At 41.2% G+C, this 26,986-nt stretch overlaps 2 protein-coding genes across 2 annotated transcripts; one reads left to right on the top strand and one right to left on the bottom strand.

The window, feature by feature from the left end:
- Window positions 1–93: 93 nt before the first annotated feature.
- Window positions 94–18,444, top strand: cnot6l (CCR4-NOT transcription complex, subunit 6-like). The gene is made up of 12 exons (XM_070964401.1): window positions 94–195; window positions 3,788–3,909; window positions 5,014–5,200; window positions 5,822–5,907; window positions 6,123–6,212; window positions 6,375–6,443; window positions 7,193–7,350; window positions 9,025–9,179; window positions 10,045–10,196; window positions 12,221–12,448; window positions 12,900–13,102; window positions 14,838–18,444. Exons 2-12 carry the CDS (start codon window positions 3,798–3,800, stop codon window positions 15,057–15,059), a joined length of 1,662 nt encoding a protein of 553 aa, XP_070820502.1. The 5' UTR covers window positions 94–195; window positions 3,788–3,797; the 3' UTR covers window positions 15,060–18,444.
- Window positions 18,445–21,674: 3,230 nt separating this feature from the next.
- LOC139332439 (C-X-C motif chemokine 10) lies at window positions 21,675–25,374 on the bottom strand. The gene is made up of 4 exons (XM_070964402.1): window positions 25,262–25,374; window positions 24,283–24,400; window positions 23,045–23,125; window positions 21,675–22,014 (listed from the first exon to the last, which is right to left on the bottom strand). Exons 1-4 carry the CDS (start codon window positions 25,326–25,328, stop codon window positions 21,954–21,956), a joined length of 327 nt encoding a protein of 108 aa, XP_070820503.1. The 5' UTR covers window positions 25,329–25,374; the 3' UTR covers window positions 21,675–21,953.
- Between the last annotated feature and the right edge of the window lie 1,612 nt (window positions 25,375–26,986).

The raw sequence follows: 26,986 nt of genomic DNA on the forward strand, positions 1-26,986 counted from the left end.
TAACATGAACGGGAGAAAACTGACGGCGAAAACTGACGGCGACGCATGCTGTGTGCGGACGGGTACGAGCGGAAGTCGCGTTTGTTGTTCTTCCTTCTGTTTCCGAGACGTTCAGGGTCTAAACGGGTTCAACATCGGTCTGCATGTCTCTACCAATTCTTCCTATAAATCGTCTTCTACCGCCCCCGAATGAAGGTAATACCAATTCTGACTTTGTTCTTACGCTGCAGACACTTTGTCCAGACTGTCCCGGGTTAAATTTCACAGTTAAATCCTCTTCCATTTGTACTAAGTCCGTCTCCCCCGCAGTTTACTCGGTGAGCCCGGGCGGCGTGCGCCCTGCAGCCGTCAGCCAAACAAATCCAGCGCCGTGCTTTCAGCTCGCTGGTCGGTTAACCTGTTCACACTCTGTTTCGACGACATATTACTAGTTTCAACACTTTGAAATGTAGAAGTGGACATGAGCAGAGGACGCGTTTACGTCGTTATCAGGTGTGACAGCTGGTGAGCGGTGGGCCGAACTTCTCCTGAACGGGCCCGTCCATGTAACGCTAACTTGCGTGTTTGTCACTTTTGACATTAGAGCTATGTTTGGACACTCGCCTCTCAGCTGTTGGCGCAGTTGCCTTCGCCACATTTTTTCCGTTTACAAACGACTCTCGCCTTGTTAAAATAATAAATCCCCACTCTCCAAAGCAACAGATTCGGGGCTTGCCATAATATTTAGGCTGTGTGTGACAGCCCCCCAGGTCTTATATGTTGATGTCATCTCAGGCATGCATGCGATGGAAAAAGTCGCCTTTGCAACTTCAGTTTCGTGCCAGTCCCCGTATGGCTGTGATGATCCAAGGCCAGCAGGCCATATATCTGTCCGCAACCGCTGTTGCCGCTTGCTTGTGACCCAGCCGTGTGTAAACAGGTTATGTAAGTCCTCTCCAAACTTGTGCGCCTCAGCCAACCTCACGGCGGCTGGGTGCATAATGTCACTCACCCTTTTATCCCTTTGCATACTTCGTCTGCTGATATGCGTGGTTTCAGAAGACAATAGCCAATAACAAAATCATGCAACATTACGCGTTTACTACACGTGCCCCTGAGCCATGCGCGAGCAGCAGGCTGTCAGCAGGGGACTTTGTATAACCTGCAAGCTCCTGCTGCAAGCTGGCGGCTCTGCAGCCTCCAAACGAAAAGACTGCATGGTTTGTTAATACAGCACGTGTGATGTTCAAGACAGAAGGATTCTTTGTCTTCGATGGAGTAACTGGGTTTTGCACGTGAATACTGCTTTCAGGCAGTAGTCATGGTGTCTGAGGAAGAGCCAGTAAAGTTGATATGATGAGCGCTGAGACATGTATTTTTCATCAGGAAGAGCAGTCAGTGCAGAACACTTTGTCTCTTACACTACACTGCGACTTTAAGGCCTTGTAAGTTATTGCATTAATCAGACTCTCAGGTGGTGTCTTGTCTCATACCATGACATAGATATTATACAATTATATCTCATTTTAGTAGCATATTCTTATGTTTTAATGCATCCTTTATCTTGTTAATGTATACATCCTGGCTAATATTCAGTGATAAACAGTGTTTATAACAGCAATATATATATTTTGTTATAATGGCATAAGCATTGAGTGGTAGGATAAGAATGTGCTTTCTCAAACATACACTAACATACATACAAGACTGTGGACAAGTTCACATCTGTTGAGTTCAAATTAGATTAAAGACCAGTTAAGTTAAAGTCGAGGCTAAAATAAAAGCCAACCAGGTTCTGCTGTACATGCTTTGGTGTTGCTGATTTATTTCTGTGCTCCGCCCTTCAAAGTTTAACATCTGTGACACACAGCCTGCAGTTTTTAAATGGTTTTTGTGTCAGGTTGTGCTGGACCATATTGTTTAAACCTGCGTCATTTAGTTTATTGTCACAGTGTGTTGCCACACTGCATTTCCCTCTGATTAACTGAGCATCCATCTTGAAGTCATTAGTTTAGACAAGAGAATTTTGCAAAATCATAACGTCATTCGGTCGTCATAATGTAATTTCACTCAAACTCTGAATGAAGATAACATTGACTTTTCCCAGCCTTAACTTCTGGGAGACGGATCAACCATGCATGAGTAAAATAACCGCTGTTTGAATGTTTATGTAACCAAGAAAAAGTCTGAAAAGTCAACTGAAAGTCTGAGAAGTGGAGTGATCCGTAGCTGTAGCACTTCTCACTTCAAGGTCTCCTTTTTTGTCCGATGATCACTGCGAAGATGCTTTCAGAAAGGACTCCTTTAAAAGAACCCTTCATAACCTTTATTTCAAAAATACTTTGCTCATGAATCAGTTTAGAGGTGAGATCGCAGGAGGGCAGGACTGATGTCAAACTGTGTTGGCTGTCGAGTGTGACTCTCATTTGCGACTGTGGTGGGTGAGCTGCTGTTGGAGTGGAGGTCTGTAATCTGCACTAAAGTGCTGATCTCACAGAATTTGTTCTCCACTACGATTTATCTTGGACAGTCAAAATGAATTCCTTAAATCTTGCGCTGAACACCACCACACTGATAATCAAATGATCTACAACTGTGACATCAGTGTCTCAGCTCTTCATGTGGATGCCAGTTTTTGTTCCAGCGTGTCGTAACTGTCCTCCAGGTGCTTCCTCTGTGGTTTCTGGGTTTGGCTCAGGTTTGGTGGAGGCTTTGTGGTGGAAAATCACCTCCATCCATCCATCCAGCAGCCGTGTGCTGGTAATCGCTGTCCAGGGTAGCTCAGGTCGCTGACTCCACCAGCCGCTTCAAAAGGCAGACAGTCATCGATTTGGTTTTCTGATGTGTGGGAAATACTTTGCAGGTGGCTGCGGAATTAAGGGAGCTTGCCATTTACTGAGCACTGGAGGAAAAAAATGGACATCTTTGTCACGACTGAATTGAGTCTTCAAGGTGCTTCAAGTTTTGCTGTTGAGAAAAGCACAGATTTGCAGTGAGGATGGGAAGCTTTGTGTGTATTTGTTGATTGCTCATTTAGTTAGTCGACAGACAATTAATCAGCAGCGATTTTTTAAATTAATTTCTATTTAAAGTCATTTATCAGGCAAAAACTCCAAACAGTCTCTGGTTGGCATCTCCACTGAGAGGAGCTGCTTTTCTGTTTTGTATGTTTCTGACTGTTGGCTGGACAAAACAGTCATTTTAAGATATTACCTCGCATTGTGGGCAACTATGATGGGAATTTTTATTACAATTGTATGACATTTTACAGAAAAAATCAATTATCAGCAAAATAACCAAGAAATAACTGGAAAATTCATCGATCAATTATTAGTTGCAGCACCAGTTTGTTGAAAATATGGCTGCTACTTTTAATATGTGAACAACGAAAAAAAAAAAAAAAATATATATATATATATATACACACACACACACACACACACACACACACACACACACACACACATACATACATACATACATATATGTATTTCGTTTTATTGTTTTATTCTTGCCAAAATGAAAAAAGTGTGTTTTTTATCAGTATTTTAGCTCTAATCTATTTTAGGTCTTAAGGGTTTGTTTTTATCATTGTTCGCAGTCTAAAGGTCCACAGGGAACCTTTGACTGTAAGAACTGTCAAGCTTTTTATCACAAAAAATGTTCTTGCTATTATCATCGGTGTTGGTAGTGGTGATCATCTCAGTCTGGTTGTCCTGTTCTTTTCAGTGCCACCTCAGCGCCAGCGAATGAGTGTTTCCTGCTCGCAGAATTGAAACTCTGTCTGTGTTCTTGCTTTGTTTTTCAGATTAACAGGTATGCCAAAGGAAAAATATGATCCTCCAGATCCCCGTAGATGTTACACCATCATGTCTGCCGAGGAGGCGGCCAATGGGAAGAAGTCTTACTGGGCCGAGCTTGAGATATCTGGTCAGTCTAACTCGCCCTCTCTGTGTCCGCTTCCATGAAAATGTCCAAACCGAGGCCCCGAAGCTCAGGTGTAAATCTGTACCTCGACAAATAGAAGTGAAAACCAGCAGAGCCCTGAAAATCACTACCATACATTTTTTGCAATATCCTCTTCATACTGCTCTCCTGCATGTCCAACCTCCTAAGAGTCCACCTGTCCCTGTGCTTAAAGAGCAAACACTGAAAAATGTCTGAAAGTCTTGGTTTTAATCAGTCAGATGAAGCACGATATCAAGCAAGTTCCATTATTTCATCATTTCTCTGTATGTGCTTCTTTTTTTCATTTCCCGAGTCTCTAATTTGAATCGCCAGAAAGTGGAGCTGAGACATTATTTGACAGAAAATGACTCTTTTGATAATCGATTTCTAAACAAAATGCTTTGGATTTTGTGACATAAAGGTGGGCATTTTTCAATATTGCCAGACCTTTTACAGACTAAACAGTTAATTGATTAAACTAGAAAATATTCAGCACATGGATCAATAATGAAAATAATCTTAAATTGCAGCCAAGAGAGAAAAAGAGGCCAAGGTGAAAAATCTGTAAAGCACATACCTGAAACTCTTTTGACCCCAAAGCCCCGAGTAAAACTGAAAAAAAAAAGAGCCGACAAACTTTCCCTGCGTGGTTAAAAGTTGATAAGAAACGTACTGATAATAAATCATTGAGCTCTGAAGTGAACGAGGTTTCTTCCTGACTGAATCTACAGAGGAGCAATTCAGAAATTCATTTATCAGGTTTAATTCCTTTTTTAACATGCAGTCATCTTCCCCACAGTTCTCTACCACTGTTGGCTCATCAGGTCTAGTTTGAGTTTCACATGACGGTCTAAATGCTGTTTTGTGTGGTTTTCCTCCCTCAGAAGCATTACTGTCTAAAAAATGAATGTAGCTCTTGTTTTGGCATGAAGAGGATTAAAGCGGTTTGAAAGGCCTTAAAACAAAAACATTATCAGTTTTCAGTAGAAGTCTTGTTCCCCGGTTCAACTGATTCCGAGGCTCAAATATAAATGTGTGTTTTTCTCATGAGAAATCCCATGACGACCGATGTTTATGTTGACGCAGGACGGGTGAGGAGTCTGAGCAGCTCACTATGGACGCTCACCCACCTGACGGCGCTGCACATCAACGACAACAACCTGACCCGCATCCCGCCGGACATCGCCAAGCTGCCCAACCTGGTCTACCTGAACCTGTCGTCCAATAAGCTCCGCAGCCTGCCCGCCGAACTGGGCAACATGGTCTCTCTCAGGTAGGCCGTAGGCGTGCTTGGTCCTGTTCAGGAGAGCTCAGGGACATGACTGACATCAGTGCACAGCGCAGTGCTCTGCTTTAAGGTTTAGGATACTTGTTGATTCCAACATGGCCGCACACAAACCCTGCTCCTGGTTTGCTGACATATGTCCGCTTGTTAGATGCTCGCACAAAGGGTTGAGTCTTGTGCATGTCTTCAGCCTTTGTCTTCATTCATTTCTTCAGTGTGTGTTTTGTTCTGAAAGAGAAAAGAGCGTTTGGATTCATTCACGTGGTTCCATGCCAAACAGTCCCGAAGCAGAGAAGAAAAGTGATCAAAAACACGATGATTAAGAGGCACTGATCACACACTTGGGAGAAAGAGGAGGATTATGAAATGTGTGGGTGAGAACAGATATCCCGCGGGGCTCGGAGAAGCATCTCGACTCCAAACAGACAAACGCACAAAAGCGAAGATGACAAGCGAAGACACATTTTGACTGGAAGACACAATTGAAGTGACAACAGAGGACCACGTGATAAATGATGTTTTGACACCAGTCAAAGTTTACATTGTTAGAGAAAGTTTGTGAAAGAAAGAAAAGACAAAATGCTGATGTGTTTGTGCCGTTTATTGCAGGGAATTGCTTTTAAACAACAATCTTTTACGAGTTCTGCCTTATGAACTTGGGAGGCTTTTCCAGTTACAAACCCTGGGGCTGAAAGGTGAGTCTTTTCTTTAATTATTACCATTATTTTCATATATTCATTCATATATATTTTTTAATTATCGTTATGAGCCAAATACAAGTGAATTCTGCAACCAGTCATTATTTCTGAATACTTTCCAAGAAACTAGTGGTGAAAGTGAATTAATACAAAGTGTTCCCTGCTTTGCATTTTTATAGATAGCTTATATTTGTGACATGGTCGCTTTGCAGGAAACCCTTTGTCCCAGGACATCCTCAATCTGTACCAGGAGCCGGACGGAACCAGAAAGCTTTTGAACTACATGCTCGACAATCTAGCAGGTAAATGGCTCGCTCGCCTCACCTTACCACACGACCGCTTATTGGAACTCATGCATATTTAACAGGCAGCAGCGGCGGTATATCGAGCAGGTATACTGTTGTGTTTGTCACAGACAAGTGAGCGCTTAGCCCTAATTTCCCCCTGCCCTGCTCTGTTTCCAGTGCACCCAGAACAGCTCCCCCAAAGACCTTGGATCACTCTGAAAGAGCGAGACCAAATGATTCCCACAGGTGAGTTCGTTTGGGTCAGAGTTATTGCATGTTCAAACCTCAACTTCCTGCCTGAGTAGAGCTCATTCATAATGCTGTATGTCTGTCTCATTTTATACATGAAAAAAGCACTTTAATCATCATAAGTTACCAATTATGGCATCATATCACCTACTGAGTCTGTGGTCACCGATTTGTTCGCTGACATGAAATTTCATTGTAAATTGTCTGCTGAAGATAAGATAAAATGTTATTGATCCCACGCCTGGGAAATGTACTTGTTCCAGAGTATAAAAGCATTGAAAAGAAAAGCAGTGGTTCCCGTCCTTACATGCTGGTGGACGGGGGTCAAAATAAGCCTGAGGCATCATGAGACAAGTGATAAGAGAAGATGTTTATAGCACTTATCAAATACCCATCTGTCAGATGGATCGTCCATAGCAATATTAAAAAGACCAGCTAAAATAATAATGTCACCTTCCTGGATTTTTGGTTTGGAAATCTTTGTGTCAAAACAGAACAATAACACTTACAGGCTTGGTGAAGCAGTGATGTAAGAGGGTGTAGAGTTTCATTTAGCTGCCAACTAGGATGTAAGTCACTCATAACCTCATTCCTTATTTATAAAGCACATTTAAAGTCCAAAATATAAAAATGGCCCCTGCGTGTGAGGAATACAATTAAAACTGCGTGCATCTCAGCAGTAATTGTTCAGTGTTTTTCACACTCAGTTTTTGTATTTCACATCTCCTCTCCGTCCTCTCCTGCAGCCGTGTTCACAGTCATGTGCTACAATGTGCTGTGTGACAAGTACGCCACGCGACAGCTGTACGGCTACTGTCCGTCCTGGGCCCTCAACTGGGAGTACCGGAAGAAAGGCATCATGGAGGAAATCACCAACTGTGACGCCGACATCATCAGCCTGCAGGTAAGTGAGGGGCCCCTCAGCCTTTATATTTCACTTGGTATATTTCTGACTGGAAGCTGACTTTCTTTTCCAGGGAAAAGGGAACAAGTCACCCTGCGTCATGTCGTTTCATGTTTTGAATATACTCAGGTAGACAGCTACAGTGTAAACCAGTCTGTGAGTCTACAGTCAACAGTGCTTTGAACTAAATGCCAATGTCAGCATGCTAACATGCTCACAAACAAGTAAGTAAGTAAGTGTAATGCCTGCCAAGTTCACCATCTTAGTTTTTAATGTTAGCATGCTAACATTAGCTAATGAGCTAAGTTATTGCAGTTATTTCAGCATAAACTAAAGTATTGGGCCAATGGTAGTAGAGGAAAAGTCAGGAGATCTAAAGTGATTTGGCACTCCGTCGAATAGTCATGCAGATTTTTCAGTCTGGACTAAAGTGGTGGGTGGGCCAACTGACCAGGATCTGAAATAAAGAGTAAATTTAATAAGCACCGCTGAGATGCACCTGCTTTTCACGGGCTGTGAGTGTAGCAGTTCACAGTCTCGCATGAGCTCACTTGTGACCATTAATACAGGGTCTCCACCCACCATCTGTCCATCCGCTGTCTTTGACTGACAGAGGGAGGAGGCTTCACTCAGCACGGTGTCAGTTTTAGTAGAGCGTTAAACTGATTTATTGCGTCTGTCAGTCTCTGTGCACAGCTGCACACCTGATTTCAGCTCCTCAGATCAATCCGCACTCTCCGACCGAATGCACCAGTCTCTTGTCTTAAGAGCTACCCGCACAGTCAAGGACATCTGGGAAGATTTTTGAATTTGATTGTGAAGGTCAGAAAATCAGGAGAGAGACATTTGCAAAGAATGATTTTAACTTGATTTTCAATATGATGTAATAATGAGGTATTTCTGGGCCTAGTGCACTGGAAATCCCATTAAAAACAGTATCAAAATGCAAAGTTTTTCACAGCTAAATCTGACTTGCTATGCAGAGAGGCAACAAAACCCCAAATCTAACTTTGAAATGGAAAGTAATTTTGGATTATTGCATCAAAATGAATGAGAGGAACCTGGTTTTTAATGTGGAATGCTCAAAAGAGAAAGATGGACCTGACAAGTGGAAATGAAATGTTCAGCCAGTCCTGGACTGTGATTAATGTGTGAAAAATCTGTTGGTGCTGGTTCGTCTTTCCTATGCTGTTTTTTTTTTTTTTGGTAACTTTTATGGAAAGGCATCTTCTGACAGAGGGAATTTGCCATTTATGTTCAGCTGATGTGGTAGAAAAATTAATATAAGACATTTATGTGTTCCTGGACACCTTTTACCTACAGTACTTTGCCAAGCATGTGAGAGTAGTTCCAGACTGTGCAGTCAGAAAGATTATAAGATCTTAGAGTGTCTCAATTTATTGATATGCTGGATGGAGACTGGATTCTGTTGTTCAGACTAGATCGCTAAGAAGAGCCCCGCATACCTTTGTGATTTCGAAAGATTGTTTGTCACACAAACTCAAAGTGCTGTGTGGGATTTGTCTGCATGTACTGTCCAGAGGGTTGTCATTTTGACCAGGAAGTACACTTTTTTGCTGCTCCCTCTTCACTCTGGAGTCACAGTAACTGACCCCTTCATACAAACGTTTCAGTGACTCTTTGGATGACACTTGTTGCCGTGTGTGTCTGCAGGAGGTGGAGACAGAGCAGTACTACGCTTTGTTTCTGGAAACGCTAAAGGAGCGCGGCTACGATGGCTACTTCTGTCCAAAGTCTCGTGCCAAACTGGTTTCTGAACAGGAGAGGAAACACGTGGACGGCTGTGCTGTGTTCTTCAAGACTGAGAAGTGAGTGTAATGCTGCATCAGACTACACAAACCCAGGCATTGGCCGTCAGCAATCAGGCATCTATACCGTGTAGGCTGACATGCTAAACGATTGCCATGCAGTGTCTGAGACACCCCTTGACATTTCAGTTTAGCATGTCAGACTTTCTGTCTTGACAGGTCCAGTGTGACATCTCCCATGGTGTGTCCCTTAGCGTTGACCAATCGCATGCACTCGCCATAGCGCAGTCAGATACAAGCATTGTTAAGAGGAGGGGGGGTTCGTTGCCCATTCTGTCCTCTCCACGGCACCCAGGAGCGTATCCACAGCTGCTTTTTCTGTCTTTGAACTTTCTTTGACACAAGACCGCCAGCATCACACACAAGGCTTCTGCATCACATACAGCTGCTTCCCCTGCCCCCCCGATGACCTCTGAACTCGCATGTGATCGTGAAATAAGACGTGATTGACTGGGGTCATATGTGTTGGTTGGCCAGTCACCCAGCCAAGACACAGCAAGAGTTTATGGCACTGTGATCATTAGAGCTGATATGGTGAGCACCGTCAAAGACAAAAATACTGTGTAGTCTGATCCCAGCATAAGAGCTTAACTTTTTATACTGTACAGAACATGACGTGTTGAATACATTAGTGTATTTGTAGGCTTGTAGGCTTATGGTTACGGTTTCTGTTTGAATTGAGCCATATTTAGAGAGGTGAGAAGTTGAGCGGAAACTGACTCTGACCACATTGTGATCGTGACTGATTGTGCTACAGGCAGGGTCACTACAAGTCATGTGTGTAGTAAAGCAGAGACATTTTTACGCCTGAAATCTAAGCGTTCGTTTTCAAAGTGCTTACGCTGCTCTGTGAATGTTTCTGCAGGTTTACTCTGGTCCAGAAACACACTGTGGAGTTCAACCAGGTGGCCATGGCCAACTCTGAGGGCTCAGAGGTCATGCTGAACAGAGTGATGACCAAAGACAACATCGGAGTGGCTGTTCTGCTCGAGGTCAACAAGGACATGTTCTCCGGTGGTAAGAACAGACAGACTCAGTCTGTGATGCATCTGCAGACCCTCACCCAAAACAGAGGATGTAATGTTACCATCTCTTCTTCTTTTGTGCTGTTATAAGTGACACTTTTCAGGCTTCCAAGTATTCCAGCTTCCCTGAAACATACCCAGTTTTGCACGGTCCACCAATGTGGTCCATTGTTGTAAAAAACAATATAACAGACTGTGAGAGCAACTCAGTACGCTTTTCGTTTGGCAATTCACCTGTCAATTAATTATTTAGTGTATAACATGTCAGAAACAAGGGGAAAAGGTCTGTCACAAGTTCACAGAGCTCAAAGTGACGTCTTCATTGCTTGTTTTGTCCGATCAACACTCCACTACCCAAAGACGTTCAATTTACAATGATGTAAGAGAGAAAAAAAGCCACAAATCCTCACATTCATAATAGTTTCTGTTGAACAATGAATCAACTAACAGATCCAGCATGAGTATATGTACTGTCCATGAGAACTGACACCCACACTTCAGTAACTTCAGTAAAAGACCACATGTGCTGTTATTAATATATAATATATGCATGGATCCATAGTTGTTGCTAAACTGTGGAGAAAAATAATAATGCAGCAGTCAGCTTGCAGCCAAAAAGTGGCGTGTTTGGCAAGTAGATAAAAGTAAGACAGGAAAGATCTGTAGTAACATCTCAGTGCTACAAGGTGTCACTAGTGACGTTGAGTAGAAATCAACAGAATCCACATCCTGCATCATCCGAGTGATACGGGGTCAAAGAGCGGTCTGTTAGATGTAAAGGATGCCATCCAATTCCTAAATCTGTACAGCTGTGAACAAATCGTATCATCAGTATTTATCAGCTCACTCATTAAACTTTGTAGTGAGTGATATGCAGGAGTTGAGCTCCATGTAACGTGACGGCGACGTACACCTACAGTATAACTTCCCTGTTTGTGGTTGATTCATTTATTTTCACTCATTTTCTGTAAATCCCTCTCTTCCTTTTACTTATTTTATCTTTCTGTCTCAGCATTTCTTTACTTCCTGAAGTTGCACCAGTGCTTTTCTCGTCAGGGTTTGGGGGATTTATTAAGTGTCTTTTTTCTTCTAAAAACATTCCTCTTTTTAGAATTTGATAATATGTGTATGATCATGATTAGATTAAATCTGCCAGAAACTTTGGTGTCTTGATTGATGACCAGCTAACTTTCAAAGAATGTGTGGCCTCTATTGCTCGGTCATACTGATTCACCCTGTACAACATGAGGACGATCGGACCCTACCTGTCTGAGCATGCAACACAACTCCTAGTACAAGCGCTGGTACTATCACGCCTCGACTATTGTAATTCCTTACTGGCCGGGCTCCCAACATGCTCACTAAAACCTTAACAGATGATACAGAATGCGGTGGCTCGTCTGGTATTTAACCAGCCCAAATGAGCACATGTCACTCCGCTGTTCATATCCCTCCACTGGCTCTCAGTTGCTGCCCACATCAAGTATAAGTCCTTGATGCTTGCATACAAAATTACCACCAAAACCGCTCTGACCTACCTGAACTCCCTCATTCAGGTTTATGCTTCCTCCCACTCACTACGCTCTGCCCAGGAACGGCGCCTGGTGCTGCCAGCCAGTCTCTGGCTAGACTCTTTTCTTCTGTGGTTCCCAGGGTGGTGGAACGAGTTACCAAACTCCATTTGTTCTTCGTACTACTACTTCGTAGCATTGTCTTGTAGCACCTATGTCCAGTTGGACCAGAAAGTTGCGTTAGGGCACTTATCCTTGTTGTTCTCTCCCGTCTAGAACCTTGCTTGTGTTGTATGAAAATCTCATATGTACGCCGCTTTGGATAAAAGCGTCTGCCAAATGACAAATTGTAATTGTCATTTCTTTCAGTTTGTGTTATTTTTGGGGTCTTAAACATTTTAACCTCTTCTATCAGTGTGCAGTTATAATGGATCTGATTTAAGTTTTCACTCCTTTGCTGACTACATATCTGTGGCATAATCCAGTTTTTCTTCTCTGTTTTCAGGCATGAAGCCACCACAGGAGAGGCAGCTGATCCTGGTGGCCAACGCTCACATGCACTGGGACCCCGAGTACTCCGACGTCAAGTTGATCCAAACCATGATGTTCCTGTCGGAGCTGAAGAGCATTGCTGAGAGGGCCTCGGGCTCCGTGGCGACCGGTTCGCCGACCTCCGACCCGTCCTCCATCCCCATCGTCCTGTGTGCTGACCTCAATTCCCTGCCCGACTCCGGTAGGACTGTCTCACTTTTCACGGAGCTTGTTTAGCGTTTGAGTCTCACACTCGATATATGTTGATGCACTTCTATCGAACAATGCTTTTTGCACAGTGTGACTGTCCTAAATTAATACACTGTTTAGTCTCTGCATTACACTCATTGGTTTCCCCTTCAGCCAATAGAGGATGCAGTGGGATACAACATCTCCATGAAGATAAACACACACAATAGATTTTGGGGCCATTCCTAGGACTTTGTAAAAATATGAGGGATGTTATGTGGTGCAGCCTTACAATCATATTTTGCTCATATGTGTGTGTGTGTGTGTGTGTGTGTGTGTGTGTGTGTGTGTGTGTGTGTGTGTGTGTGTGTGTGTGTGTGTGTGTGTGTGTGTGTGTGTGTGTGTGTGTGTGTGTGTGTGTGTGTGTGTGTGTGTGTGTGTGTGTGTGTGTGTGTGTGATCCAGGTGTGGTGGAATACCTGAGCAACGGAGGAGTGGCTGAGAACCACAAGGACTTCAAGGAGTTACGCTATAATGAATGTCTGACCAACTTCAGCTGCAACGGCAAGAACGGCAACTCAGATGGAAGCATCACACACAGCTTCCAGCTGAAGAGCGCCTACGACAGCAATCTGATGCCTTACACCAACTACACATATGACTTCAAGGTAGACACCTCCTCTGTGTGTGTCAGTGTCTGTTTGTTTCAGGCAGGTGACAAGTATAACTTTAGACTTTTGGATCTATTTGGTGTCCCGTTGCAGGCTGCCATTGGTCTTCATTCATTTCTGCAAGGCAGCAAGTCAACCAGCAAACTCTTGAACCTTTTATGACCTAACTGAATTACACAACTCAAGCCGGTTTCAGAAGCCTGCTCGCAGATTTCCAGGTTGCACTAAAATGAACAGGAACTAATGGATGTCTGGAATAATTGAAGAAATGCATTCAAATTGGCAAAGCAGCGTGGATTCTAAAATGGTCAGCAACGATGAAAAGAATGTGCTTTGTAGTAATTGAGCCAAAACATGGAAAACCACTGGTACAGTTATTTGAGGCCTTGAAGTCAAGTTTGGTGAACAGGCAAACTTGACTGTGCCTGTTAACTCCTGACCATTACTTTCGTTCGAGATGTAGGATAATGTAGGTGGAGGTTCCAAAAACATAAAAAACGGAATTTGCTTATTCAAAATTGGGCTCTGGTACACAGCATATAGAAATAAATACACTGCAACACCTGTGCTGTGATCATGCCAAGCATCAGCTATATTTCTCAACCAAAGTCTTAAATAAAAGAAAAAGATAATGCTTTGCCACAAAATCAAATTATCTTCCAGTCTGTCTGAATCACCCTTTTCACTGAGGCTGATGTAGTGTCTATTTTAGTATGCAGCTGGCAAAAGTTAGTACTGTTCAACTTGCATTTGACTGAAATATAGATATATTTGGCTGCTTTTGCTGTCAGAGATTCCAGTGGGAATAGAAAACGTGATTTACCCTTTACAGTGCTACAAAACACCATCACACGACCTGTCTGTGAGTGCACTTTAGATTTGTCTTGTGGTTTCTTTGCTTCAGGTCCCAATGAGTCATTCAGGCATTTGTCACACAGACAAATGTTTTCTCTTTTTCTGGTTACATAAGTAACCCCAATAATCAGTGGGTTTGTGCTTCAGTCAGCAAGAATATCAGTGGGCGTAAATAAAAATTGCGCAGCCAGCAGCAACTGAATGAGGCTTTAGGTTTCAGAAGTTTCTTCCTTCACGTAAGCATCAACGTGAAGCCTGCCTGTACCGGATGGACAAACACAAACATTCATTTTTCATTTTGCCTCCATTACACTGGTTGTTGTTGTTCCCAGAAAATGTTGTCAAACCCTCCACTTTAGATAAATACACAGCTGCTGAATAAAGATTGGTGTGAGTTTGACAGGTCCAAATCTAAATTATTTCCTTATTTGGCTAAAAAGTCCAGCATCCATCTGCTGCAAACCACAGCATTTTATCAAACACGTGTCCGTCCTCAGGTCTATCTACATTTCATTTTTGGTACACAATCGTTTCCTCAGTATTTGTCCTGTGGTGGATTTTCTGATACATCTGTCAACAATTGGCCAAGAGTACAAAATACAAACATAGCACATTTTTGTGCTCTTTGAGAAAAGACTGTCTTTGAGAAAAGCACTGAAGGGGCAAAACTGAATCTACTGTGCCCACTGCAATCTCTTATTTTGAAATAGCTCTTCGGCCACTAGGAAATACCTGATCTGATGATGAAGGTGACAAAGTATTCAGTGCCAGTTTTCAGCATTCACTGATTCGAGCACATTTCCGTCACGGCTCAGAGCGTGTTAGGGTCGGATGCCCGGCCCGGACTTAATGTCGCATGATGTCTTTGTGTCTGCAGGGCGTGATCGACTACATCTTCTTCTCCAAGACCCACATGAGTGTCCTGGGCCTGCTGGGACCACTGGACAGCCAGTGGCTCATCGACAACAACATCACCGGCTGCCCCCACCCCCACATCCCCTCGGACCACTTCTCCCTGCTGGCCCAGCTGGAGCTGCAGCCTCCCCTGCCCCACCCACTGAACCCCCTCAACGGGCTGCACCTGCCGGTCCACAGGTAGTGCAGCCCGAGAGTGCCCCGCCCGCCCTTCTCACTCCACATTCAAACACTGTCCCCCCCTCCAGCTTTATACAGGACCCTGTACAGTTCACTGTTCATGTTAAAACTCAGACACCATCCGCCCCCTCCAACCGTAAGACACACCCACCCAAAAGGAGTGAAGTATTCGCCCATTTGTTGCTCCTTTTTGTGTTTTTGCACACTGTAAATGTTTTGCTTTTTCTGTCTCCCCTTGAAAAGGCTCGATACCAAATGGGTGTGGGATGAAGTTGCTTTGGTAACCCCCCAGTTTCAATTTTTACTTTACACTTTTTTTTTCTTTTTTTTTGCCTTAGATACGATGATGACTGCTTGTAGATCCTGCTCTTACAAGAACAAACCTTAACTAATACTATCACCGTTTTAAAGATAAATCTACCACACAGATGTCAGCTGAGGAGCTGAGTTTTGTTTGCGTTTTTCTTATTTCACACAGCTGTGAAATAATCTTTTTAGAGCAAAAACACGACGTGATATTAATGCTGCAGCACAACTTGAACGCTGTGTTAATGTCAGTCTGTAGAACTGGAACCTGCTATCACTCTCAAATTAGGTTTTAGCAAAAGGAGTAACAGGTCAAACACAAACTGAATCTAAGTTTGGATTGTTGTATGAGAATGTGAAAGGTTCACTCACTTCAGTCCGTTTTATAAACTCAGGTCCATAATTTCAATTCTAATCAGCAGAGAAACACCAAATATTTATTTAACTACATGTGAATAAAGACCTGCAGTTTTTAAGGTTAAAAAGTACTAATTGGGTGTTTTTAAATGTTAAGTAATACCAGTGTAACACTAAATTGGTGTGTTTCATATGGAAAGTATAGTGTGAAATCATGTCATGTCACAGCAGCAGGTCTGAAAAGCTCTAATAATATTGATGACAGCCTGTTTTTGGAGGCTTTCAGGTTGAGATTTGTCTTGTGGAAATAATGAGAGCATCCTCTCTACTTGTCTGTCAGTTCATATTTCCACATCATCTGGGACTGCTTGGCCCAGTTTTAAAAGCCCAAAAGGGACGCCACCTGACTCACCCTTGTAGCAAATCTTAAACTGAAAGCTGCATCACAGTGCTGCGTGGATGTTAACGAGCTGCTGCATCCACCTCTGTGAATATCTTCACCTTTAGTACGGGCTTGTACCTTTCCTTGACCAGTGCAGACGTATCGTGTTCATGGCAGCAGATTTATGCTCAGTGGAGTTCAAAAGATGCAACTCGTGAGATTTCTGCAGCACTATGAAGTAATAAAACAATCAATTCAGGTCAAATGAGCACTCAAATCCCACATTTCTGGAAGCAGCTAAATAAGCCCCCTACTCTTTGACTTGCTTTGAACACCTGATATAATTGTAACACAATCCTGACATTGACTAACAATGTGCTTTAGACTTTCAGCTTTTGAAGTCTTGCTTTTGAACACCTACGGTATTAAAAGAGAATAGTCTGTGTCAAATCACCTGACCCGTTAAAGAATCTCCCCAGGATGAATGACTTATCTGTCGATAATTAGATAATATTTATTTATTTATTGTTGCCCGAGGAAAAAAACTTCCTGAGAAGAATCTGCTGATTCATGACCAGCAGCCGAATGTATTTACCAAAGGCTCATTATGAAATTGGTTGTTGGAGTCTCTTAATACCAGATTCCTGTGGACTCTAAACTGTATATTTGTGTCAGATGATTAGAACTAATAGCCCTTTATGTAAGTTGTAACTCAGGGCTATGCTATGCATCCAGCAGTACCTCTCAAACGAAAGACGCAGTCGCATCGTATGAGCAAAACCAAACAGGAAGCTACTGTTCTGAGAATCCTTTATAAGCACAGGTAATGTATGTACTTACATACATATATGTTATTGTAGAAGTCCCACGTCTTTGTGCATTAAAACTGCTGCTGCACTTTTGCGCCCACTCACAAAAAGAATAACTCGGGAAATTCAAATTTGTCGAACGTTTGAGCCGTCAGAGGTGCAAAAATCGTTCAGATAAATTTGGTTAGATGACACAGAATTTTACAACATCATCTTTTGGTTTTGTTTTATGACTTTTATCGATGTGGGATCGACAATAAATAAATGCAGGGGTTGGACTGGGTTTCAATACTTGCGCCAATACACCAATATGATGCAGTACCTGAGTTTCAGTACCAACACAAACCAATACAATACCCCCCCACCCCCACCTACCCCCCCGTGCAAAATGGGCCAGACCTCTGAAATGTTTAATATTGTCTAAAGCAGTGGCTCCAAACCTTGAGGTTGCGACACATAAGGGGATCATTAACAGGACACCGAACAAGAAAAATCTGAACTACATTTATTCTGGGGTCTTTTGTCCAGGTGCAGACCTACAGCGGCCACACAGGGACATGGCCTGACACGGGGGTATTGAGGGGTGACGTGCAGAAGAGGTTGGGAACCACTGGTGTAACCACTATCAACCCAAAATACATCTAAAATTGCAAACAGTTTGATATAAATCAGGAACAATCTCATTAGAAGAAGAATGAATTAAAAACATTATCTTCAGCTTATGACTTGGCACAACAAACCGATGCAAAAAACCGATATATATAATGTGGTGTGACACCCAGCCCTCTCTCTGCAGGAGGGCTCTAGAATAGCTGCCTGCACATCACATCGCACTCACAGTGTTTAACATATCAGGCACATCTCCCACTGCAGTGTCTAGTAAAACCAGATTTTTTTATATTGAACTAGTTAAATTAGTCAAAGCATTTGGTCTTTTCACTATTTGAAAAGAAAAGCCATAATTTTGGGATAAATGGTGTCAGCACAACCGGCACCCGGTAACCTCAGCTTTAACCCGCAGTCAGATCAGTTTTACCAGCCTGGATGGGCAGTATCGGCTTTACGTCATTTGCACATGATTTGACACTAACGCGAATGGATCCAGCTCCAGTTTTGGTGGAGTTGAGGAAGTCTGTCTTTGTGAGCATATTGAGGCCTATACTTCACTCCTAAACTCACCTCGCTGAGTTTTGTGATTCTGTACAACAGCTGTACATAAAGTAAGTTATGACAGGGCGTCCGTCACATCTTTGAGGGGAATGTACCATTCTCCGATAAAGGGGAGAATATTTTTTTCTCACAAATCGAGGATGTACTTTTACTTTTTTTTTGCCCGGTGCACTAAGATCTCATGTGAATACAACCACCACCTGTCTCTGATACTAATGTGGAGACAAGAAGTCTCTGTCCAACATTGTTTTTGAACTACGGGCATTTTCTGTCTCTAACCACCATGCAGTCTTTCAATTGGTACTTTGTACAATTCAGTATTTCCAAGTTTTTGAGAAAAAAAGATAAATGTTCTAGGTTTAAAAGCAGTTTGTCTTGATGGCTTTTATTTCTCCAGTGGTCCTCTAAGTGTCTGCTCAAAGCTTTTCACGCTCTGAGATGACGCTTAAGCAAAATTATTTTGGTTTCTTCCTCTTTCTACTTGATATTCCCCCTCTGAGTTTTCCCAAATATGGTTTTCCAGAGCCCTTTCACATCTCTCCTCACACTCTTCATCCAACATTCACAGCCACTTTTTCCACAGTAATATCCAGCTGTCATTACCTATAAGCATTTAACCTGTTAATTTTGTCTCTGTAGAGCGCACCTCACATACTTTTTCTACAAACAACGTGCCTAGTTTGTACAATTTCTCCAACAGCAGCACTGCCCATGAGACCAAGACGCTCAGAGATTAATCCAGCGCCATCATCCAGCCATCTGTCCATCCATGCTTTCATCCCTCCAGTCCTTCCTGAACCAACTTTTGGGGATGAGATCATGAAGAATTGAAACTGAGGAATCATTGCTCGCCTCAGACTGGTTTCTGTTTTTTTAATCAGACAGCTTTTTTGTATACATAACATCAAGGACAAATCACTCATTTTGACCAGATATCTGAAATGCACACTCTCACATGTTAGCAGTTTCCCTGGTGAGCTGTATCTTACACAGGATTATCATGACCATCATCATATGCAATTTCTGAATGTAAAAATCATGTTCAATCTCTGGCCCAGTTTGTTTTTGTTTGTTTGTTTTCTTCCACTGTTATGTTCATTCAGGCTGATTTTACGGCAGTGCAGTCGAGGTTACTAGTCTTTAGCGGCCGGCGTCCAGCCATGTTCACTTGCAAAAAGTAGGATTATCTGACACAGCATTTAGCATTTTAATGAAGGGTTTGTTGTCTTTAATTTGCTTTTACATGTTGAATTTGACGGCCTCTAACTACACAACGCATCCAAACCAGGAAAGGTGAAGTTAAAGGATGCTTCATGAATGTTTTTCTTCCTAGTGTATTAACCTGATAATAATAATTATAATATGGAAAAAGAATTCAAAAACAACACCAAAAGTATGTTAATTTACAATACTGACTAAAGTTTAATGCACTGGGATGAGGCCATTATAAAATAAATGCAAACCATATGATTTGGACTACAGAGAGGAAAGGCAGCACCTTCAGTGTCAAAGTCCTGCACGAGTTGGTTTGACAGTTGAAAAACAACTCTGAGCTCCTCGTCTTTCTTTCAAAATTGTAATTCAGAGTGACAAGAACAAGGAATCCCAGGCTGTTATTCCTGGAAACGAAGAACTTCTATGGAGCATTTCTACAAAGAGTCCTTTAAAGTCACTGCCTTTGAGCGACTTTCAGCAGTTTTGTTTTATTCTTGTGTAGTAAGTAAAGTGAAACTGGGTGAGGATGATCAGCCACCAGCAGTCACCAACAAAGGTGCTACATTAATTCTCAAGAGGATTTTAAAGGACTGCACTTAAAACTGTTATATGTAACGACTGGTGTTCAGTTTCTGTCATCATATTCCAGACGAACAGCTCTTCACCACATCAGTTTTTCAGTACAACCACAGACAGAAGGAAGCAGCCACTGAGCGTTTGGTTGGAAGCAAAACTGTGGTGGAGAGCTGCAAAAATTAGATAAAGCAGGTTTTGTATTGTGGGAGCCGAAGTGTGCATCGTGCCGGCAATTAAATGTCAAAAAGGTGCAGAACTGCAGCTACAGAAGTTACTGTTCGCCTGCGAGTACGTGTGGAAGTTTGTCTAACGTAGGTGGCATTGCTGACTTTGTTGTTTTCCTCTCACAGAAAAAAAATACAGATCTATCCTTTGTAGATATCCGGTTTACTTGTGTTATGAAAACTGAGTGACAGCTGCTCATGATAGAAGTCACCAGGGCCTGCCCAAGCACATCTGAATGAACAGACTAATGAAAAGTCAGTGAAAGGCACTGAGTTACCTCGTTAGTTTCTCTTCAAACTTTACAAAAAACTGGGTGGCATAGATACGGAAAATTGAAACAAGAATGACTGCAGGACCTTTTATCAGTGTTGGATGATGACCACCTGCTCCAATGGTGGGAATATTCATGCTTTCATATATTTGAAAAATTACATACTCCTCTGTGAATTTAGAAAGCTTTCATAATAATAAAGTCAGATTTTACACATCAGGTTCAGTTCACTTGTCAGGATACGAGCCCGCACACACAGCTGTATAATGTCATCTTTGGCTCTGGAGGGAGCTTTCTAAAGTTTCTAACAATAACCCTGATTATACAATAGTTATCTCAGCTTGTGCTTAGAAATTTAAAAATGTTAACAGGATGCATGACAAGCTGTGGGGAACAAGCAGGCATTTCAAATCAGGGGGTCCAATGAAAGATGCTACTGAGCTGCATTATGGGAATTGTGGGACTTTTTGCAGCTTGACCCCTTCTAGGGACTGAAAGTTGGAGTAACTCAGCCTCTCCTGCTGAGATTTTGACCTGTTTGTAATCTGTCTCCTGTGAGTCCCCAAACTTTAGGGAAGTCAGTTACTAAATCAGTGGAGAACACATTTGATAAAGTGGTTTACAAGGAAAAGGAAAACACAAAAAATAAAATTGAAGGCAAATGGAAATAATGACACTTTCTGGAGGATAAATAAAATGAGTTCCCCTTAGCCAATATTTGGGGTTGGAGGTTTTCATCCAAAGAAGTGATTTGGTTCAACTCTTTGGAGCCTCAGTGGTTCCAGGGGGCCCTAAGGAGTTGCTTATGTGCCTGATGCCTTGGGCTGGCTCTGGCACAAACAACACTCTTGTATGTACTGGGAGAATTTCTTGTTGTATTGCAGCAGTCCTATTTACACTTCTACAAAGGCTACAGCTGTATTTAATATGTGAGCAGTTACACCTCAGTTGAAACCAAACATGCTGAACAGCACTTGTATCATCTCTCCACACAAAGCCCTGACTCTGTCCACCTCCTGTAGGCAATAAACGTCATTTTTTTGAAGTCTTTTTGTCTCTACCTTTATTCTTCATGACAAGTCAAGTCATTGATACAACACAAGCATATCAAAGGTTACAGCACCATCCAAAACATTTTTTTCATATTCACAGGAAAGCCTTCTCTATTTTGTGCATTGTGTGATTGGTGCCTTAATTAAAACAATCACAGATTTGAGTCCAGATCTGTGGTTTATGACAATAAAATGTCAACATACACATTTAAAATGTTTCAATAATAGCAATAATGCCTTTTTCTTGCTGAATTAATTCTTCAATATCACGTTATATACTTACAACAACACAGTTTAAATGTTTAAATGTCAGTACCAAGCATATCAGGAAGCAACACGAGTATTATTGTATAATTACAAGCATTTCCAAAAGCATTGCACCAGAATGGGCAATCTACAGAAAAATTGTCTATTGAAGGTGTTAAACAGTATAAAGGTTTTAAAAGCTGGACGGCAGCTCAGCCCTCCTACACTAAAGTAAGAGCCTAATAAACTAAAATGAAGCCATTGTTGAGTCAAATGTCACAAAATGTGATCAGTAGTTGATTGTGGAAGCAGTGGAGGGAACTGCGGTTGAGCTGGAGGTCGTATTGTTTCTGTAATGAAAACAGAAAAAGAGGGGAAAAAATTATTAAAAGACTGGAGTGAATAACAGTGATTCAGAAAGCAATAACAGATTTAGTGTGGTAGGTTATCAGGGATGACATGATAACCTGATTGGAAATATATAATACAGTTCTAGTAAAGGTTTTATTACCATTATTGCAAAACCTGATGACCAACACAAGAGGAGACCTTTCCTGTGATACAGCCCGTCCTTCAGACACAACAGAATACCAGTAAATACACTTTGCTCTGGCACTGGTAATGATGGCTTTTGCTTCTAATTTTTTTGTTTGGACAACAAACTTTTCCATGACAAATAAGACCTGGTCAAATGCAAAAAGCTAAAAAAACATAACAAGGCCTCCAAAGTACAAACCTGCTCTGCTGGCATTTTAAAGCTAAACAAAAGTCATACTGTGGTTTGTAAAACATAGAATTTGAGTATTTTGGGGTTGTGCATAGCTGCTCCACCCTGTAGCTTGTATTAATCGAACATATGAAAAAGGTGCAGACAAAAAACTGAAAAAAATAAAATAAAATAAAATAATGACGTTTCTCCATGACCACCATCATACACTGTACAATTGACTTACAGCAAGTAACAATTATTTTTATTATCCATTATTCCTTTTTTCTTTTCTTTTCTTTTCTTTTTTTTTTTGCCTAATCGTTTAGTCTATGTAATGTCAGAGAAAAGTCCATTTCAATTTAAAGAGTCAGATGTTACTACTTCAAATTGCTTTTGTCCAACCAACAGTCCAAAAGATGTTCAGTTTACAGTGATATGAAATCTTCACATCTGAGAAGCTGGAACCACAAGATCTTCGTCACACATCAGTGACATAAATAACTTTTTAGTCAACTGTCTGAAAATCCTTTGTGCATTATTTTTGTTCGACAAATCAAGACATTTTAAAGTAAAAATATTTTCTAAAAATGGTTCTAAAAAATGTTATATATATACTGTATATATCATGTACAAGAATACACTCACTGTTAAATATAAAAACAAGTCATTACCTTTGAAAATTGCTGAGTAGGTTCTTGACCCAATTTGCCTCTGGGTTGACACAAATTTTAGAGCCGTTCCTTCTGGTGATTCTGTGGAGAAAGAGAGGGATTTCATATATCACATAACACTGGAGAAAGTCTCACAGTTGACTGAACGTTGGAGTGAAACTGTGTGACAGGTGAGAGATAGCAAAGTGCAAACATTCACAGTTAGCATTCAGATGCTGCTCCTATTTAGAGTGACTGACAGCAAGAGTTACAGTCAAAGACGTTTCAGTTTAGCAGAGAACATCTACTGAGATGGTACAGTACTGTATTTTGAAATACTAGTTAATAACGTGTTTTTCCATTTTGTGTAAAGTTCTTGTGTAGCACTACTGCTTTCACTTTTACTCTGTGACTAGAAGTACCTTTAGTTCACAAAGATATGCCTGTGTGCTAAAGGGACACTTCCAAGTTTACTCAAATACTGTTCTACATTTTAGGAACTAAGTTTCTTTACTTTCTTTCCAAGAGTGAGATCATCAGTTTGATATTATCTTTCCCTGCAGAGCTGGAGCCATGTTTGATTAGATTGGCTTACATGAGCTAGCCTGACTCTCTCCTAAGTTAAGAAATATAAATTGAGATACCACATGTTAATTAATGAGCTGTAGAGGTGCTAGTAGGTGTATTTTGAACTGTGGAGAGAGTAAGGTTAGCTTCCCCCCTGCTTTCAGTCTTTATGCTACGTTAGCTCTGCTACTAACTGCACAGACAGTCTACTGCACAGACATGAGAGAGGAATGGATGACAACACAGTAAATTAAGCACAATTTTCTGGAATTTGTAGCTCCATTTGCCATTTTGTAGCTTCATTTTCTGCCACATTGTACTTAACTACATTTCATAGGGAAATGCTGTACTTTTTACTGTACTAGGAAAATATCTGAGCTGAAAAATAAGATGCATTTCATAGATCAAACACTAACAGTATGTAAAACTGTTCCACCTCAAGCAGCTACAAAATTACTGAATACTAACAGAGGCACGCTGCTGCATGTTCACTTTTAATAGCTTTTAATACAGTACTTGTGTACTTTTGTTAAAGTAAAATTCAAATTCTTGGCTTTCTAATAATGTAGTATTTTTAACATATTGCTGCTTTTTCTTCAGTAGAGGATTGCAATACCTCTTTCAAGTCAGCGTCCTGCCAGCAGCTCTAACATAACAGTCCAGGAATCTTTGAATTAATCATAATGACTCACATGATTTCAGTGCGGCGACAGCGTCCTGAAATGGGAAAGACCTCAATTTTCTCGATGACACGAAGAGCAACATGATTTGAGGTCGTCCGTATGCAGAGACACCCTTGCCTGGGAGCAGCTGTGAATATTTGACATTTAAAAAGGAGCTGAATTATTATCCCAGTCTGTGGTGATGTTTCTTAATAAAGCCTCAGAAGAATAAAACCCCTGAGAAGCCCCTGAAAGTCAAAGTAAACTTTGAAAAAAGCAAAAAAAAAAACTTTACTCAAGGTCCTGTCAGTAGCTGTTTCTGAGGCTTTCAACCACATCTCATGGTCTTCCAGAGTGGACAGAGTTTGTTAGGTTATCACAGAAAAAGCTTACATGAGGTAAGTGTGGAACTTGGCTCATGTAATAACAATGACCAAACCCCATAGACTGAGAAAGTCTTAAAGATGTAACTGTTGAGATGTAAAGCTCAGAAAAAGCAAGTAAGCAAGAGAGATCTGATTTTTGTTTCTTAGGTCAAGAAGACACTCAACAGAACATAACTGTTTACTTTCAACTGTAAAACTTCAAAAGGTTTAATAAATACATGCATAAATGTAGCAGCACTTTTAAATTAATCAATTCTGATGTGTTTTACAACAGAATAAGGAAAAGTATAATATCAGGACAAATAAAACAAGATTAAAGAATTCAACATAAAAAAACAGGAACAATAACTTTGAACATAATAACAGAGCACTGCAAGATATCAAAAGAGCAACATAAACATAAAAAACATAAAATAGAGGAAGACAACATGCCTAAAATATTTAAGCATTTTATATTGTCCAGCAATAGCAAAATGTCCTTATATGCAGATGACACCTTATTGTTTCAAAACTTTAAGGAAGCAAACTAACTGGATTACTGAGTTAAGAAAACATGCTGATATTTAAAATAACTACCCAAGTATGTCATTAACTGTTGTGAATATAACAGAAAAATGTCTCACCATGCAGAGTGGCAATGCAGCAGCAGAGAGTCAGAGCAGCCAGGAGGAGCAGTGGTTTAGTCATCATCTTGGCGGTGTCTTTTGACCTTTCAGTACCAGTGAGGATGTCAGAGTGATGTGACAGTGAATGGAGTCTGGGTTTATAAAGCAGCAAATAAGGAAGTGTGTGTCGGAAACTTTCCCTGTCTTGACACATCAAAATGTAAAAAGTGTGGTTTGGGGGGTTTCTGGTGAATGAGCAAAATGTGTGTTCCCCTCCGAGGGTCTATTTTTACAGATCTATTCTGATCTAGTAGTCTGATCAATTCACCTTTTTGTCTGCTCACACTGACTGAACAGTTGTCTCGCACAGACTTATGGTAATATGAAAAACAATGATACTGTAGCACCTGAGGGTAAAAGAGAAATGTCTAGAATTTGGGCACCTGGATAGCTCACCTGGTGGAGCACAGTTCCTATGTGATAAACCTGTGTCCCAACCACAGTGGACCAGTCTCAGTTCAACTCGGACACCCCTGTTGCATGCCATCCCAACACAGAGAGAAAATTTTTAACGTTAATATAATGCAAGCAACTTGTCCTCCATAACAAAATCAGTTGGTCATCATTCAGTTCCAAAACAACCCATTTGAGTGTTTTCCAATGTGAAGCTCCTCTCTGCAGGACAATGTGTGTCTGTGCCTTAAAAAAGCATAGTATGTTACAAAAATGATACTGTTAAGATTGAAACTAACTGGTTAACATCAGCAAAAGGTCAGCTAACATGACATGACTGTTGGTAGGAAATGAGATGCCAAGTATATGGATTTTATGGCAGTTCTGGCATAAAAATGTCCTGATGACACAACACAAAAGATGTTAGATAGACCAAATATTCTCACTGTTCTGTTTGGCAAGAACACCACATCAATATATAACAGCACATAAACAGACCAGAATGCAATGCAGCCTCAAGATGAGCAATTATATCTGCTTTTATATTTTAGTGAATAGATGACTGAAAGGGGTTTTATGGGTCTGATTGTGTTCGGTATGTTAGTGTCCAACAATCTACAAATCTAACATTTACAATAACTGATTCCCCTGACTGAATGTGAGAATTACTTATTGATGCAGAAAGTTCTGAAGCTGCTCACTTTGCTTGAGTGTTGCTAAACTGAACTGCTGCTGCATTTTACCTCCAGCTGTTCAGCTAAGAGTTTCATAAACAGCTTGAGAAGCACTAATTCTACAGCATCATGTTTAAGAGAGAGAAAGAAACTTTGACCATTTAATTTTGTCTAGACACAACATCAGCACATGGGAGGAGAACTCTAAAAACTGCAACTACTGCTGGCAACTCCATAACCGATTCATGCACATTTTCTTGAGTACAGACAACTATAATTGCAAGAGTTTGGGTTCAGCAAAGCCAGAATCAGGAACAGAAAATACTCTGCAGGATAGTAGAGAGTGCCAAGAACTGTACTACTGTACTTCTGTATTTGCTTTTGGAGGTCCCTGACCGATAACCACATCCTTTTCTGGTAATTAATCAATTGAAGGCACTCTGATCTCCCCCAAAATTAGAATCTTGTTCCCGTTTATGAAAATAATATGTATATTCTCAGATTAAATTTAGATAAGCTCAGTCATGTACAGTAAACACTCAACTCTGCTGGGATCAGCTGGGAACCAAGTTCTAGTGGGTCAAAAGAGGACACTTAAGTTCAAGGTACATGCATA

This window comes from Chaetodon trifascialis, chromosome 6 (genome assembly GCF_039877785.1).
Source record: "Chaetodon trifascialis isolate fChaTrf1 chromosome 6, fChaTrf1.hap1, whole genome shotgun sequence".
Lineage (NCBI taxonomy): Eukaryota > Metazoa > Chordata > Actinopteri > Chaetodontiformes > Chaetodontidae > Chaetodon > Chaetodon trifascialis.

Coding starts and splice junctions, on each gene's coding strand:
- cnot6l (XM_070964401.1), top strand. CDS start 3,798: ATGCCAAAGGAAAAATATGATCCTCCAGATCCCCGTAGATGTTACACC. Junction 5,201..5,821: donor GGCAACATGGTCTCTCTCAG/GTAGGCCGTAGG, acceptor CGTTTATTGCAG/GGAATTGCTTTTAAACAACA. Junction 7,351..9,024: donor CCGACATCATCAGCCTGCAG/GTAAGTGAGGGG, acceptor GTGTGTCTGCAG/GAGGTGGAGACAGAGCAGTA.
- LOC139332439 (XM_070964402.1), bottom strand. CDS start 25,328: ATGATGACTAAACCACTGCTCCTCCTGGCTGCTCTGACTCTCTGCTGC. Junction 23,126..24,282: donor TGTCGCCGCACTGAAATCAT/GTGAGTCATTAT, acceptor CTTTCTCCACAG/AATCACCAGAAGGAACGGCT. Junction 22,015..23,044: donor CTACTCAGCAATTTTCAAAG/GTAATGACTTGT, acceptor TTTTCATTACAG/AAACAATACGACCTCCAGCT.